This window comes from Fukomys damarensis, unplaced genomic scaffold (genome assembly GCF_012274545.1).
Source record: "Fukomys damarensis isolate Sample0158 unplaced genomic scaffold, DMR_v1.0_HiC HiC_scaffold_34, whole genome shotgun sequence".
NCBI classification, from domain to species: Eukaryota; Metazoa; Chordata; class Mammalia; order Rodentia; family Bathyergidae; genus Fukomys; species Fukomys damarensis.
In genome coordinates this window covers 13,896,976-13,914,688 of record NW_022900946.1, presented here as the reverse complement: position 1 = coordinate 13,914,688, position 17,713 = coordinate 13,896,976, and the positions used below count along the sequence as shown (strand labels likewise).

The window sequence follows — 17,713 nt, the reverse complement described above, 5'->3', positions numbered from 1 at the left end:
CTGTTTTTATTTATTCCTTTATTTTTGGTACCGGGGATCGAACTCAGGTCCTTGTGCTTGCAAGGCAGGCGCCAGAACCACTGAGCTAAATCCCCAGCCCTGGACCTGTTTTTATTTTGTTGTACTGTAGTACTCAGGATTAAACTCAGGACCTTTACACTGGTGCCCTCTTTTTTTTATTTCTATTTTTTTAAATGTCGAGACAGATAGGCCCTCGCTAAATCTCTGAATTGCCCGACTCGGGCTTGAATTTGTGATCCTCCTGCCTTGACCCCACAAGAACGCTGGGACGTACAAGCCTTCGCCACCACAGCTGGCTCTCCAGACCCGTGAGATGAGGTGAACTGAGGGCCACACCTCAGTGCCTGGGCCCAGGCATCTCACCAGCTGCACCCGGGTCGGCTCCCCGTGAAGCTCACCCTTTATCAGGCGGGAGGCCCATCTCTTCCTCTCATCCTCAGGACGGGGCTTCCTCGTCCACTGAGACCTCTCCCAGAGCACACTGCCGGCTCCTAACGCGCAGCCCTCCAGGGCTCTGTCCCCACCGGGGTGCCCACCCCCAGCCCGCGCCGGGAGGAGCGCCAGGAATCCCAAGCAGCGCCCGCTGGGTGTGGAGGAGGGAGGGCTGCCGGCTCCGGGACGCAGAGAATTCCAGCCCTGAGCACAGCACGTCTGTGTCCGGGTCACATGGCACCACAGAAGGGGCAGCAGGAGGCCTCAGGCCCAGCCCCAGCCCCATTATCAGACCAGGAATGCTCTGTGTGTTTCCAGAGGAGCATGGGGACTCCCCGCGGCCCCCCAGGAATGTTGATCGTGCGCTTTGAACCTGCTTCCCATTCCAACCCCGCCCGCCTTGAGCGGACCCTTGTCGGGAGCGCCCTTGGGAACCAGGGTAGCAAACAGCCAGGACTTTGTGTGACAGGGACGCACTGACATTTCTGGGCAAGGCCAAAACAATGCAGCCGCCCCCCTTGCGGAGCCTGTGGCCTGAGTGGCAGGAGTGGGCGTGGGGGCGTAGACGACGCGCCAGTGGGGACCCCCGGGGGATGAGGAATGTATGCTGGGGCCAGAGCCCCTCATCCTGGCTGTGCTGCTGTGCGCACTATGTCTCTGCCCCGGGTGGGCCGGGCATGGAGTTCCCTGAGCTGAGTAAAGCTCTCGGCATGTGCTGCTGATGACCATTGTTTGCGTCAGTATCTCCTTAGAGGAAGGAGAGGCGCCCTCCCACATTCCACCTGCATGCCTCTGCGGACCTGCTGCTGGGCCCAAGAATGCCCTGCTGTTCCACTTGTTCAGGAGATACACACTGGTGTGTAGCGATCTCACCGGAGGCCCCAGTTGGTCAAAACTGTTTTCCCCTGGAACGCTCAAGAACCAAAAGTCTGACCCTGCTGACAGTTTCCAGCTGGATCTGTAGCTTACCACTGTTATGGTTCACTGAGGCTGAAAAGCTATATTGGCAGCTATAAAAGCTCAACAGGAGTCTTTAAATTCCTTAGATAAAATTATCTTTCAAAATCTCCATCTTCTTACGGCTAAGACTGGAGGGACACAGCACCAAAAGAAATCAGACTTACAGATAATCCTCACATATATCCTGCTGGTTATAATCACTATTCCAAACCCTTAAGAGCTGTGTGTGGACACAGCCCTTTTCCCCAATCTGCCTTTCCATTCAAGTGCTCGTGCTCTGGCCATATACTTCAATCTCTTGGTAAAGTTTGTCATTCTCACCTAGAGACTGCCACCCTCAACGATCCTGCAGATGGAGCCAGTGACAAATGTCCCTGACTCCTTTTCCTGGACTCCACCAGGTCAACCTTCCGAAGGGAGTTCATAACTGTTAAACCCCAACTTGGCTTCTACCCAAGGCCCCTTAGAATAGCTCTCTGGAGAAGGCCCCTGACTGCAGTCTCCCCTACTCAGACGCTGCTCACCTCCAATCAGCTAGGTTGAAACTTTGCCCATTCTCCCCTGGCAGCAGATAGAGAGAGCTCTTGTGGCGGGGAAGGTACAACTATAAGCAGCTAAGTTAGATAGAAATTAATATACAGTCGGAGAGGGACTGGACTCTTAAGACATCACATTGTGGCTGAGGGTGCATCTGAAGAAGGCCAGACCTCAGTATAAAGATGCAGGGGCTAGGCCTGCGAGCCTCCTGAAGGGATAACCAATAACTTGAAATTATACCGCATTAGCACCACTTGGTCCAAGAAGTCCACTTAGGGCATCAGGCACGCCGGTGCCTGATTCAGAGCACCTGGATCCAACCCTTCTCAAAAATGCCTTTGTTCTTTCCCTATACCCTTGCTGTGGGACTCACTTCCCTATTGGATCAATATTAGCTAAGTGGTCATACTTGTGATTCTATAGGTTGGCTGTAGTTGGACCCACACTATACCCAAGTTGTGACTTTTCTGTATAAATTGCCCCTGACACAGGGCCTTGGTGACCCCTCCTGTCTCTCAGGAGCTGACTCTCAACTAATCTTTCCTACTCTTAACCTATACACTGGCTTGGCTGTTTGCTAATCATTCAATAAAAATTCACGGGACATCACTGTGTGCCAGAACTGAGGGTGCAGAGGTGACTACAATCTGGGGGCACCGGTTCCCTCTACTTGGTCCCCTTCCAAGCTCACACGAAGCCTCTTAGGCACCTGTTTTAAAAATTCTTCCCAACAAGCACATCTAGCACCCAGACTGTATTTTTATTTTTGATTTGTTTTGTTATTTTTTAGTACTGGGGGTTGAACCCAGGGCCTTTGTACTGAGCTACACACCCAGCTCTTTTTGTTTTTAAATTGTGAGATAAGATCTTGCTAAGTTGTCCAGGCTGGGCTTAAACTTTCCATCGTCCTGCCTCGCCCTCCCAGAGTGCTGGAATGACAAGTGTGTGTCACCACATGCAGCTCAGACTGGTTTCTAACTACCATCTCCAGGAAGGCGGTGGGCACCCAGGAGCTCAAGGGCCTAAGAGGCATCCTCCCACGGGGCTGGGTTGGCTGGGCTCTGGGTGGGTGTTTTGTCCTGTTTTTAGGTGATTGCCTTCCCTTCTTTCCAGTTGGTGACTAAGCACTGGCAACAAGATGAAGCTTGCTAGTGGGAGAGCTTAGCAGCGATTGGCTCACGTGCGGTTATCTAGTTCCCAGGAATCAGAAGACGTGTGTTATAGTCCCTGCTTCTGCCACTTCTCAGTTGGCTTGACCTGCCCTGAATCTGTGCCCTCACCAGTAAATACGAGGCAGTGCTGATGGATCCAAAATTCAGTGAAGCAGCAAAAACAATACGTGCAAGCCAGGCATGGATGCAATGCCTGCTTTGGGACCCCAGCACTTGGGAGGCCGAGGCACTTTTTATCATTGTGGAAGCACTCCTGTAATTCATTTTTCCTCACTGCAATATTAAGGATTATATCAAACTGAAAAGAAGTGAATGAACGTCCTTAACAAAGAAAGAGGAAGCTTTTGCACCGTTCTCATTATTCAGATTCCTCTGGAATAAGAAATGCAGATGGAGTCGATGGAATTTTTTTGGATCCTTGGTGTAGTGCCTGTTCAGAGGCAGCCACACTTAAAATATCCTGACAATAAAGATGGTGATTCGGATGAGGGTATCAAATGACCTCCCAGAATCTGCAGAAGGAATCAAGGCCAGAAACAGAAATCAGAACTACCTGGTTTGCAGCCCTGTACTTAGAATTCTACACCACACTGCCTTTTCTGCAGAAAAGTCTGCTGATATTGAAATCTGTGATGAAGAGTATGACTCACCTGAATCTGGCAACCCACAAACTCATGAGGAGAATCCTACAAAGTCCACACAGCCAAAGATGTTCCAGCTGCTGTGGATGTGTGCGCAACTTCAGAGGATTATGGTTTTGAGACATAAAACCATTCTTCAGAAAGCCTCCAAGACCAAAGTGATGAGAGACACCTGCTACATTTTGTAAAATTCTTAACACAAGCCAAGCTTTGAATGTGACTACCCAGCAGAAATGATCTTCAATGAAAGCTAATAGCAGTGGCCCCTATATATGTGAACGTTGTGAATTCAACAGTAAATATTTTTAGATTTAAGACAGCATTTGGGCCTAGGATTTAGCTCAGTGGTACCACAGCTTGCCTCGCAAGCTCAAGGTCTCGAGTTTGATCTCTGGTATCAAAACAAAACAAAACAAAAAAAACAGCATACAACCCTAAAGCACAAACGTGTGCAGAGTATTCAAGGGAAGTTTCTCTGCCAGCATGCTCCTGACTGAACACAGCAAAGCACACAAAGAGGATCCTCATATTTGTAAATACCGTGACTATAAGACAGTCATTTTGAGACCCTCAGCCAGCACACTGCAGACACAAACTGTAGTGATCACCTCTGCTGGTGTGAGCAGTGTGATGTGCGGTTCTCCCGGAGCAGTGAGCTGTACCTTCATTTCCAGGAGCACAGCTGTCATGAATAGTACTTGTGTCCGTTCTGTGAACACGAAACCAACAAACCAGAAGACTTGCACAACCCCGTGGTAAATGAGTATGTGTGTGAATTTTACTTTTGACAAATGTAATAATTTCTTTTTATGTCAAGTATGTGGTTTTTGGAGCAGGCTTCATACAAACGTTAACAGGCATGTTGCTAATGAGCATTCTAAAATATTTCTTCATGTTTTTCATGACTGTGGGAAGGGCTTTTCAAGTATGCTAGCATACTGCAATAATTTAAATTCACATTTATCTGAAGGGATTTATTTATGTCAGTATTATGAATATTCAACAGGACAAATTGAAGACCTTAAAATTCATTTGGATTTCACGCATTTGGCTGACTTACTTCATAAATATAGTGACTGCTTGATGAGGTTTGGAAGTAAAAGGGAATTAATAAGCACCTTCAAGTCCATGAGCCAATCTAATTATTTTCTTCATTTTTACTGACATTATATAAAATAATAAATTCAACTTTTCTGGAAATGTTAAAATGGATGATCTTAAACACAGCTTACAAGACTTGCCTTTAACAAATAATGAGTTTTTTTTATTGTCCATATTTCTTGGCATTGCTACATTTTTCAGTACAACATCACATCTTCATTGCAGTGTTAAAAAAAAAAAAAAAAAAAACAGGACCCCCAAAGACCAAAGTTAAAACAAATTGAGCATTAATATAATGCTGGATTATAACTCAAATAGATGATGAGATAAATACACAAAAGGACGTCGTAAAGGGAATTCTTTTTCCCATAAGAGTTGCAAGTAACAAACACAGATGCTCCATTATCTACAGGAGGCAGAGCTGGATTCCCACCCTGAGTTTGGGCTGAGCTTACAGACTCTTCCAAAGAAAGTCTCATCTCAGGGGAGTAACTTTACCATAGAGAAACTCAGCAGCCACCACTTAACCAAGCGATGGAGGCTGACACAGCCTTTAGATGCTGGGTGGGCCTCGTGTGCATTTCACCTAAAGGGGGCTTTCTTCCTCCAAATCCATCCTCCCCATCTGCCTTAGTAACTTTGTCACTGCTGGGACACAATCACCAACATGCACAACTTAAAGGAGGAAAGGCTTATTTTGGCTCACAGTTTGTAGAGGTTTCATACACAGCCATACTCAGGCTGGCTCCAAGGCAGGGCAGGACAGCAGAATGGCACGGCAATGGAGAAAGAACTCATGGCAGGGTGGCCAAAAGAAGAAAACTATCAAGGGAGGAAAGAGACAGACCCAGCCAGTTCATGTTCTCAGTGACCCACCTCCTCTAACCAGGCTTCCAGTTTCAAGATCACTCTTAGCTATAAAGTCATCAGTGGACCAATCCACTGAGCAGTGTTATGACCCAATCACCTCCCAAAAGCCCTGCAATGGAGCACATGGGTTTTTTTTTGGGGGGGTCTAGATATAAATCATAACATTCCATCACTGGCCCCCAAAAGACTCATGCGCATCCCTTTATAAAAAAGAGTTGCCAAAGTCCTAGCAGCCTCAGCATTGCTGGAAAGTCCAAGCTCAAAGTCTCCTCTGAAATTTAAGGCAAACTCTTAGCTGCGAGCCTCTATAAAAACGAAAACTAGCATAAACACTGCCAACATACAAAGGCATGGGGTAAACATTCTCATGTTAAAAGGGAGAAATAGGGGGATAGACAGGAATGGGATCAAAGCAAGACCTAAACCCAGCACAAAGACTTTAAATCCTATAGTTCTATGCCCAGCACCTGGGGCAAGTTGTGATGAGATGTGAATTCTAAAACCCCTAAGGCACTGCAGTGATTATCGCTCTCGTGACTTCTCTTGGGCTGGCTTTGCCCACGCCTTGTGGCTTTCCTCAGATGATCCATGTTCCTGGCTTTTCCAATATCCTGGACCTTCCGCCACCCTTTTAGCTTCACCCGCACAGGCTCACACACTGCCCTCTTGGAGGCACACCATCTGGCCTCCCAGGCTTTCTTCTGAGATCTGTGTTTCTGACCTCACAACTGCTGCATTCTGCATGCATATAAATCCAGCACTATGTGGATGATGCCAGGGTCTGCCTCCAGTTGGAGCAGTAGCCAGGCTTTCTTATACCATGGCTCTAGGGGTCTCTGAGTGCCCGGATGACTAAGCACTATGAATGGAATTCTGAAGAACAAATTCCCCAAATAAGCCTTTCCTCCTTTAAGTTGCGGGTGTTGGTGATTGTGTCCCAGCAATGAGAAAGTTACTAAGGCAGATGGGGACGATGGATTCGGAGGAGGAAAGCCCCTTTTAGGTGAAATGCACACAAGGCCCACCCAATATCCCAGGCTGTGTCGGCTTCCATCGCACTGTTTTGGAGCATGGTGCCCTTAAGGCTCTCTTCTGAAAGCGGTCTCTCAGTTGTTTTTTTTTATTTTGAGCCTCCAAAGGGTGGAGCCTTACTGGTTCCTCACATTTCCTCAAAGCATTTTTCCTATTTCCTAGAATAGGTAACTGAGTAAGTCTTAAAGGTAACTTTCCCTAAAAAAGAACTGTACCCGGGTTGAAATTCAACTGCCTGGCCACCATGTTTTGGGTATCAGCAATGTGAGCTGTGAAAATGCAATGAAACCAACTGAGTAAGATCAAGGCTGTAAAACCCTATAAAAGAAGGAGTTGTAACCCAACCAAGCTCTCCTTTGCAGGTTCCAACTTTAGAGGAGTTTCCTTTCTGGTGAAACTGAAAACGTTTTAAATCACTCAGCTGGCTAAATGATAACTGATTAGAATAATCACAACACGAGCCCAAGTGACACAATCAGCAACAACAGAATCAAGCACAGCTTAGAAGATGCCAGTTTGTGGTAGTTATTAATCTATCACCTTGAACCGTGTGAAATAAGTCAAAATCAAGGACCAGCCCCAAATATGTTAACCGTGAATAAACTGTTCAATATTGTAACTGGACCCTTGGGATGGGGACTTAGGAGGAGTAAGGCCCTTTCACTGATCACTTCTGCTCTATCTTTAAAACCCCCTGTGCCTCTGCAGCATGGATCCAGGTACAGGTACAGCCAGGAGGCCAGAAGCGTGGGGGTGCAGTGGAACCCTGGGTGGTACTGGAGGCGCCCGCAGGGTTCCGCCCTCACCCGTCCATGGCTGGGAGGCCTGGGCGGGGGTGGGGGCGCAGGTGGCTCTGGCAGCTCCCCCATTCTGGTCAATTTCAACACAACCTTGCTTCCTGGGCACTTCTGACACAATTGGAAACAGGTTTTAAGCACCATTTCCTACCCTGTGTTTTTAGCCTTCTATGCATGGCCTTTTAGCATTCAAACATTTGTTAAACATAATTTTTTTAACTACTTGATAATCTGTGGCTTGTGTTATAACTTACTTAGCTGCTCTCTCTGTTGTTGGACATAACTTGTAGTGATTTCCTGATGAAACTCTAACAAGTACATCTGGGTCTGCATCTGGGATTGTTTTCTAAAAAGCCTTAAGAAAGACATTAATTTGTAAGGCCGAGGCTGGAGACTGCAAGTTCAAGCCCACCCTGGGCAATTTAGTGACTTAGTGAGACCCTGTCTCAAAATAAAGAATTAATAAAGATCTAGGGATGTAGCTCAGTGTGACGACCCTGGGGCCCATCCAGTACCGCACACAAAAAAGACCTTTATAAATCAATGGGTGCGAGTATTTTTAAGGCCCTACATGCACATTATCAATTCACTTTTTGAAAGCGTGTTCCATGGTACCCAGTGAATGGTTTATTTAGGATGTCTGTCTCCTAAGGGCTTCTTTACTCCACTGACCGCCCCCACTCGGGGGTGTTCTGAATAGCCTGCGACTTGCCCTCCACTCTCAACACTGCTTCTTCCGGTTGTTTTCCCCTCCTGGCATTCTCAGTCCCTCCCCTGGTCCTCTGCCTGCTCAGCACCATATCCCTCCATCAAACTCCCTACTATTCGAGACCTTCACTCCTGTATCCCCGCCACAGCCTCCGGCCCCTCTTCTTATAGTCCACTAATACTCCGTGGCAAAATGCTCATCCACAGCATTTTGGTTTCCCATTTACCCACCGATGGACACTTGGGCGGCTTCTGCCTTGTGATAATAATTGCATCTATGTGCAGGAGTCTGCAACCATTTTCAGTTCTTTTGGCTGTGTACCTAGGAGACAAGCTGCTGGGACAAAGGGTAGTTTTCTCTGTCTGAAGCAATTACTCTTCTTCCCTAGAGTTTCTCCCCTCTCACTGGCTCAAAGAATTAGTTTTGCCTCCTTTTCCCCATAGCAGTTTATGAAACATCTGAAATACCAAATTCAAGACTTCTTTCTTTTGTGGGGGGAGCACTGGGGATCGAACTCAGGACCTCAGATTCAGGACTTCTGACTCCAAGTCGTATTTTTTGGCACTGTCCTACAGCGATGACAATCACCTCCACCTCAGACTGACTGCATTTCATAGATGACACATCCAGGTTGAGTTTGTTCAAGGCCACTCACCAGGTAAGTGACAGAACTGGGCCCTGGATTCCGAGTTCCGACCATCTCTGTACTCCTAAATAGTCAGATAGGGGCAGAGGAGGAAGGAGAGGTTTGAAGAAGGAAAGGAGGAAGGAAAAAGGGAGAGAGTGAGGCAGGAAGAAAGGAAGGAAGAAAAGAAGGGAAGGAGGAAGGAAGAGAGGAAGGGAGGGAGGGAGAGAAAGAAGGCTGTCTCTTTTATTCCTGGAAAAGCTCCAAGTCTCACAAGGCTCCAGGGATCAAAGTCTGCCTCCCCCAAGGCCTTCCACAGAGCTGTCTGCAGCAAAGAGGAGCTCCAGGAGCTTTGACTTGGACACATTTATTTTGCCTCTTTATCTGTATTTTCATGAAAGGAAGAAAAGGAGAAAATGACTCTTTTATTTTGTTTCCAGCCTTTTCAAACTTCACGCAGTTTAGCGAACTGGGGCAGAGCAGGGGGTGCAAGGCCCCACGCAGGGGACAGCACAGGTATAGCCAACCAGGCGAGGGGTGCTGGGGAAGGTCTTGCGCATGGCCATGCACTTCTCCTTGTCGATGTACAGGGTGTTGGCCTTGATGGCCAGCTCATGCTCCAGCCGTGACTTGGTCATCACCAGCAGCTGCAGTGTGTCCTGTGCCTCACGCAGCTTCAGCTTCAGGGTCTGCAGAGTGTCGTCGATGGCGAACACCTCATTCACGAGTCTGGGGAGCGGGCAAAAGGCGAGGTGCCGTTTATTTGGCCACTCAACAAAGATGCATTCACAGTGTGGCGGAACTGTGCCTGCCAGGGGCCGAGTATAGTGAGCAAGGCCAACAGGGCCCAGGCCTGGAGGGGCCGCCTAGGGACAGTGCAGGGGTCACCAGGGACAGGCGTACAGCAGCGGCAGGAGGGGAGACACAGTGTGCTAGTCAGCTTCATGTGGCTGTGACGAAACACTGGAGAAAACCATTTTAAAAGAGGAACGGTCTATGGCAGCTCACAGTATCTAAGGTTCTAGTCCACAGCTGCTGCTTCCATGGCTTTAGACTTGTGGGAGGCAGACACAGCACGGCAGAATGGTGAGTGAAGGAAAGCTGCTCACCTTCTGTAGACCAGGAAGCAGAAAGAGTGATAAAGAACGGGGCTGGGGACCAGATGCAGCCCCAAAGTCACCCGCCAATGACCCCGTCCTTTAGCCCCTGTGTCCATCACCTCCCTACAATGCCTCGGATTATGATCTCATAACTCTAACGAGTTGGAGCCCTCGTGATCCAGTCACTTCCCCCAAAATCCCAGCAGCAACCAAGCCTTTAACACGATGAGCGTCTTGAACCTTTTAGAGCTTTCAGCGATAATAAACAGCCTGCTGCGGCACGTGTGCCAGCCATCACTGGTAGGCGATTCTGCTCCTTGACTTAAAACAGGTGTTCATACCAACAGGTGCAGAATGTTCACAGCCACATGCTTCACAGGGCCCACAGGTGAAAACAACTCCAATTCCCACTGAGGGATGAGTGGATGAACAAAACACAGCACTGTTTGCATACTGTGAAATATTCAGCCACGATACAAAGGAAATTTTTTTTAATGTGTATTTTAAATAGGGTTTGGATTACTTGGCCTAACAGTTTTGTTTTGTTTTGTTTTGTGTTTTTGGTACCGGGGATCGAACTTGGGTCCTTGTGCTTGCAAAGCAGGAGGTAGAACCACTGAGCTAAATCCCTAGCCCATTTGGACTACTTGGAAATATGGTTTTTGCAGGTGACAAACAGGGCCAGCCTCATTCAGATATGAATGTTGGGTGCGCTAGTGACTCTTGAAGTCTTGCTCAGTCTCCAGTACTCACGGGGGCCCCATCACCAGGAGCTTTGAGTGTTGACTCCTTAAGGCTCACTGGTCCACACTCCAGGGAATAATGGTGCTATGCCCAGAGGCCCACAGCCAATGGCTGACTGACTCAGAGAGTAAAGGTGATCCTGCCCAGGTGGGATGTAAATTTGTAATCTTCCTCCTTTACCTTTCCAAGCGCTGGGAAGGACAGTGGATTTCTACAGAGAAGAGCACATACAAAAGTAAGATTTTGTTCCCATTGTCCCGGGAAGCTGTGGAAGGAGATGAAATGGGAGGACCTGCAGGCTGCTGGGTTTTGAACTGCAAAAGGGTAAGCACAGGGGCAGGAGAGTTCCAGGGCTTCCCAGGCCAGGCACAGCAACTGCAGTATCCCCGAGAAAGGTGTGTCCATGTCCTAACTCCCTGAGCCATGAGTGTAGTGTTACTTAGAAGTCAGATGTCAGTAAGGTTTTAAGATGAGATCATTCTGGATTTACTGTGGGCCCTAAATCCAACAGCAGATCTCCTTGTAAGACAAAGGTCAGGGAGGCTCAAGATGTAGGCACACACAGGGAAGAAGGCAGGAAAAGATGGAGTGGGGCCCTACAAGCCAAGGACGCCAGAGATGGGGCAGGCTCCATACCCAGGGACAAGCTCATAGTCCCTACCCTGTGCTCTCAGAACCCTTCCTGGGCCAGCTCAGACTTCCGGGCCACCCCTGTTGTCAACAGATGCAGCCCCTTTGCTAAGTGCGATGTGAGGGGTCCAGCCAGCAAGGAGGGTTTCGGCTGTTTTAGGGCCTCATGGTGAGAACTTTACAAGGAGAGAAATGGGGAAAATAAGGGAGGCAAAAGCTGGCACTTCCTCCTCAGGAGCTTGGAGAGAGAAGATAAGCAACCACGGGCTCACACCAAGTCCCTGCCTGGGAGGCTAATAGTCCCTTGGCATTTTTGTTTTCATACTGGGGGTGGGGGGATTGAACCCAGACCCTTGTACAAGATAGACAAGCACTCTCTCAGTGAGCCACATCGCCAGCTCATTTTTTATTCTGAGACAGGGTCTTACTAATTACCCAGCTTGGCCTCCAACCTGGAATTCTCCTGCCTCAACCTTCTACTTAGCTGGCTTTACAGGAATGCACTACCCCACCTGGCATCTCCTTAGCTTTCAGGGGCCAGCAAGAGAAGACGAGAAGATGTGTTGCTAAGGGCCAACCTACCAGGGCAGAGAAGTTGTGGAGAGAGACAGCGTGGGCTGGGCCCAGCACTCCAGCCCCGAGCAGCACGCTAAGTTGTGGGAGTGGATGCTCCGACTGATGGAGGCTCTGTAGTCCAGACTCAGGGTTCCTAGGTCTCAAGGTCCACCCTGGCTTTCGTGGAGCCCCAGGTCCTCCCCCGCACACACTCACTTGAACTGCGGGATGTCCCTGCACAGTTCCACATTGGGGCGCCAGCTCCGGCACTCAAGCCTCGTCTGGGCCACCTTCAGTGGGCACTCCTTGGCCATGATGGACCTCTCCAGCAGCATGATGGTGTTTTCCATCTGGAAGATCTCCTGCAGCATCTGTGAAGATGGTGAGGCTGTCACCAACCCAGGACTCTCTGATTTCTTGCTGCTTGGGTGAGGAAGCAGAAGGCGACCCAGGCAGCCTCCTTCCTTCCCAGCTTTGTACACCAACCCTGCACTATCTAGGGCAACCCTGGGAAGTGGTTTCAGGCATCTCAGGTCACCAAGGTACTATGCATGCTGGGGAGGGGCTCATGCTAGGGCTGGTTTTGTTCTTTTTTTTTGAGACAGGGTCTCACTTTGTAGTTGAGAACTCACTATGTAGCCCAGGCTGGTCTCAAACTCACAGTGATCCTCCTGCCTCAGCCTCCCAAGTGCTGGGATTACAGGCGTGTGCCACTACGCCCGGCTAGGTCTGGTTTTGTTCTGAATCCTCAGTGGCCAGTAGAGTTGGCCAGTGGTTGGTTGGAGGGAGGAGAAAGGGAGCCTGTAAGGTAAATATACATAACCTTCAGGGTTAGGGGCGTAGCTCAGTGGTCGAGTGCTTGTCTAGCACGTGGGAGGTCCTGGGTTTGATTCCTAATATCTCCCTCCACCCAAGAAGACAGGTTAATACATGTAATCCAAATCAAAAACAATAGCCAATCTCTAAATCCATTCTCAGCTGAATTAATGTGGGTTGTTCTACACCTTTTTACAATCTAGAATTTACTTTCTAGTAATTAGGTCAGTAAATGGAGAGAGAGAGAGAGAGAGAGAGAGAGAGAGAGAGAGCATTTTTAACATTTTTCTATTTATCTGTATCAATATTCTTTCCCCACTATGATGCCACTGAGGTGTGCTAATAATTGATGAAGTGCAGATTAGAGGCATGGGTAGGAAGGGGCTGGTTGGGGAGGGAAATGTTCTCTGAATGCAGGTTGCAGAGGTGTGAACGTAGGGAAAATGCACCACTAAAATTCATCAGGCTATGCACGCTATTGTGAGGCTGTTATGTCTCAGTAGAAAATAAAACAAAAATCAGAAATAGTCACAAGAAAAGAATGGCAAATCACTGACATTTGTGCTGGGTCCCTGTGAGTCTTTTATGTAATTCTCTATACTTTTGCATGTTTGAAATTTTGTATAATTTAAAAAAAAAATGAAAGAAGGAAGAAAGGGCACACCAGGCTGGGTCACTACCAGTAGGTGCTGAGCTGGCCCTGGCCCATCATTGCCTGCTGAGGATTGAACCCATGGTACCAAGCCAGTGGTGACTGCTGGTGACAGTACATCCATTCTCCACCCTACCATCGCCCAGCAGCCCTAGAGCTGTGAGCAACTCTGCTGCTCAAGGTGTCCCTCTGTTGTGAGATGGTACTTTATTTCAGGCAGGGGTTGTACTGACACCTATGGGAGCCAAGCATAGACGTGACACCCTGTCACAATGGCCCCAGTGCCCAGAAGGATGTGCTGGCACTGTCCATCATCATAAAGAGCTCAGTTTCACTTGCCTAGAGGTTTAAGACCAGTTGAGGCTGCCCACCATCTCAATAGGGTCACTGCTTGGGCTTAACCTGCTGTTCTGTGAGAGAGCATTTGCTCTGATTGTCTACCATCTTTAAGCAAGATGGCAGCCAGTGTATGTCTTTTACTGTGTCTCCCATGTCAGTAGGATGAGTGAGGAGTATCACTCTAAGAAACTACTAGTAGGTTGCAAGGAGGCCAGCCACCCCAGACCCCACCAGTGGCATCTGAATCTGCATTGCAGAGGTGCTGGGGGGGCCATAAAGGCCATGGTTGTGAGCTCCAGAGGATAGAGCAGAAGTGAACAAATAGGGAGAGGGCCTCTCCAAGGCTCCTCAATGAAAACTGAAGCCCACTGGGAAAGTGAGGAAAATCTCTGCAATAAAGGCACACTGGACCACCATGGTTGGTAAGTTGGTGGGATCAGCACCTCCCACCAGACTTGCTTTGGGGGAAGGGAAGCTACAACCTGCAGTAGAACCTTGTAGATTTCCATCCTGCAGAAGAGCAAGGACCTCAACTTGGTCCTTGCAGCCAGAAATCAGCCTGAATCTCAGTGGACTACAGCTCGCTTGCTGAGACTAATCAACTTAGATCTGCACACCGTTGCCCTTGTTGTCTGCTGCAATAGCAGAGACATGCCCCGAAGGAGGCCCTTTTTTATTGTTCTTTAAATTTATATATTTATATTTTTTCTCTCCTTTCTCTCTCTCTTTCCCTCCCCCGCTTTTTCTCTCCCTCCTTTCTTATTCTGCATTTCCCTCCCTCTGTGTTCCTATTCCTGTCCTATTTTGGATGGTTTTTCCCCTCTCTTTCCCTCTCTCAATGGTCATTATTCTTTTATTTATTTATTTTTAGTTTTTTGAGATAAGGTCTCTCACTATGCAGTTGAGACTGACCTGGAACTCACTATGTAGCCCAGGTTGGTCTTGAACTCACAGCGATCCTCCTGCCTCAGCCTCCCGAGTGCTGGGATTACAAGCGTGTGCCACATGCCCGGCTGTCATTATTCTTATAGGGAGGTGAATACAGTTTCTGCTTCCCTTACTTTGTTCTGTTCTTGTCTTTGTTCCTTTGCTCTGTCTTTTCCTCTTGTCTTCAACAGTTTCCCAAAATCTGTGTGACCTTCCTGTGTCCTCTAGCCTCACTTCTAACCTTTCCTCTCCTTCTATCTCTCTGTCCCTCCCTCCCCACCTCCTTCTAAGTCCTCATCCCAAAGGGTAAATTTGCTATATTGAAGGGCTTATTTACTACAAACATATTTTGGGCTGGTCCTCGATTTTGATCTAGCCCATGCACTTAAAGGTCACAGATTAATAGCTACCACAAACTGTCATTTTCTAAGCTGTGTTTGATGCTACTGTTGATACTGATCATATCACTTGGGCTAAGGTGTCAGGGTTGATCTAATCAGTTGTTCTCCTTGGTATACAGAAAACAAAATTGCCTAAGATAATTAGAGACTCAAAGCATAAATACCAGCTATACCTGGAAGATACATCTGAGAAGTAATCATTCCAAAAGGGTTCTAAATACAAGCAATAAAAATAATCACAATAAGCAATATTGAAGTATCAGTCCAGGAATTAAACCAAAAAACAGCACCAACAACAAAAATAGAAATGAGAAGGCACCTAAACAAGGCACACACCCAGACTTCCAGCTCACCATAGGCAAACTCTTGGAGTAACGAAGTGGAGAAACCTGATAATCACCAGGACACCCTGAACTGACAGCATGGGAAGTAGTAAAACAGATGAATGAGGCTCCAGAAAAATTCAAAACAGAAATAATTTCCCAGATAACTGCAGAGATGGTGAACAGAATGAAAGACACGATAGAAACAAGATAAGCAAGGCCTTTGCCAGCTCACTGTCTGCAGTGGACTGACTAAATGTGTGGGTGCTCCAAAGGTCACCTACTAGAACCCTCATCTCATTGAAGTGTCATGGGGGGCATTTTGGAAATCTAATGCCTTTTTGAGAAGAGGCCAAAGAACTTCCTCCTCCTCCTTCCACCATGTGAAGAAACAGCAAGAAGTCAGTATCAGCCACCCAGAAGAGAGCCCCAACCTGAGCCCAGCCACAATGGATTCACCATCCAAAACTGTGAGAAATAACGTTTCACTGTTGATACGCTGCCTGGTCTATGGTTCTCTGCTACAGCACAACAGCCCAGAGGATCAAGACACATTCCAGCTGTTTATGAGACATGTTGACACTCAAAATTTATTCCTTGTTGATCAGATTTTCAGGTTTAACAGGGTATCTTGGTTTTTTTTTGGCTAATTCTGGCAACTCTACAGAAAGTAATAGCTCAATAAACATTAACTGAATGAATCACAGTGAGATGCGGAAGTCTAGACTTTTAACTAGTTCCCCAATGATACTTATGCACATTAAAGTTTGACAACAATCTGTCCTTAAAATTGCATGATCACATCTGTCTGAGGTTTCAACGTAGGGTAAAGCTGACACATGATGAATGATGTCCGCTTGTCAGCAGGGTGAGGACCACAAGTATAACTCCCAATTCCTGTTTTTAAGGATTTTACAGTTATGTTGTTTCCCCTTTTCATACGTGATAAAATATTCACAAATCATAACAAACACGGGGATGACTGTTATAGCGAGGTTGGGCCCATACCCTACAGGTGCCAAGAAATTGCTTGAAAGACAGTTTTTAAAAAAACTTCAGCCCTGGAAAGAGCCTGGAAAGAGCCTGGAAAGACAGTGCATGGCTACTTCAAGGAGACAAACCGGTGAGTAGCAGGGAACTTCAGAGTCTTTCACAGGCCACCAAAGGGGAAAGTGGGCCCCTCCCGTTGGGAGTCACCAGAACCAGAGCGACTCTGACTGTGTGCTGGGTGAACATCACCCATGGAGAGTGTCCTGTGGCAGGTGTGTAAATGCACAAGCAGGGGGCACCTCCCCTCTCTTAGGAGCCTTGGGGACCATCCTCAGAATCCTCCCCTTTGGGTGGGGGCCCAGCGGGGGATGTCAAAGCTCTCTAGGCTGCACCTCAGCCTGATACAGATGAAAATACAGCCTGACAGAGATGCTGAACGCTTTCCAGGGTTTGGGCTGTTATGTAATCAGCCCCTCCCGCTGCAGGCAGGGAGCCTGTGCTGGGGTGGAGGGAGGGACATCACTGGGGCTGGGGCAGATGCAAAGAAGTGGCTGGGGGCTCTGACAACCCTGCTCTGGCCCAGCCCACAAACAGCATCTCCCGGGACCCTCAGAGATGCCCCTGACATCAGTGACCCAGGGCTGCTTCATCTCCTTCCTTGCTCTGTTCCTCCATCCCAGCCCCCTGCTCAGGGATTGGCCTGGGGCTTCACAAAAGCCCTGGGTCTGAGGGAAGGCGAGACTGGTTCACGTGCCCCACTGCCACTTCACTGCCCCAGCACCAGGCACTGCTCTGGGCAGAGGATGCGACAGGGCACAGGGTGTGCCGATCCCTCTCCTGGTGGGATTCACTCTGCCATGCCACACACTACCACCAGCGCTCTATAGGAGGGGCTTTCTCCCAGCATCCTCAACCCCCCAACTCCTGTTTAAACATTTATTAAGCACCTCTGGAGTACAGCACACAGGTGGGAACACAACCTCCGAGGGGCCTGATTCTGGAATTCCTGGGCAGGTGCCGCAGAAGGACACGGACATATCCCACTTGTCAAGGGCTCGCTCCAGCCCGGGCACTGCCCTGAGATTCCTTCCTGGTTCAGATGGTTACAGAAGCAAACCCATCCTGCGTGAAAGGTTCTAGCAACACTCCCTGATCTCAGATAGAGGACTGAGACTGTCACCTGCTCGGAAACTTCTTCAACCTGCTGTGTCCAGGTGTGAGGCCAGCATGCGGCCCACCTTACTCTGCTCCTCTCCAACAGCTGGTCATCTCCCTGAAGGGGCAAGAGCAGCTGCTGAACCCACCTCCCCAGAGATGGGAGAGGAGAAATCCCCTGAAG

At 48.3% G+C, this 17,713-nt stretch overlaps 1 protein-coding gene and 1 pseudogene across 3 annotated transcripts in view; one reads left to right on the top strand and one right to left on the bottom strand.

The window, feature by feature from the left end:
* The first annotated feature begins 777 nt into the window (after positions 1-777).
* On the top strand, positions 778-6,439 carry LOC109117599 (annotated as a pseudogene).
* A 2,651-nt stretch (positions 6,440-9,090) lies between these two features.
* Positions 9,091-17,713, bottom strand: part of Tekt5 (tektin 5) — a 48,232-nt gene continuing 39,609 nt past the window's right edge. For all 3 annotated transcript variants that reach the window (XM_010609971.3, XM_010609972.3, XM_010609973.3), the window contains 2 exons: positions 12,143-12,297; positions 9,091-9,626 (listed from right to left, as the gene is read on the bottom strand). In XM_010609971.3, coding sequence (XP_010608273.1) covers positions 9,359-9,626; positions 12,143-12,297 — 423 coding nt within the window. In that variant the 3' untranslated portion in view covers positions 9,091-9,358. The remainder of the gene's footprint in view (positions 9,627-12,142; positions 12,298-17,713) is intronic.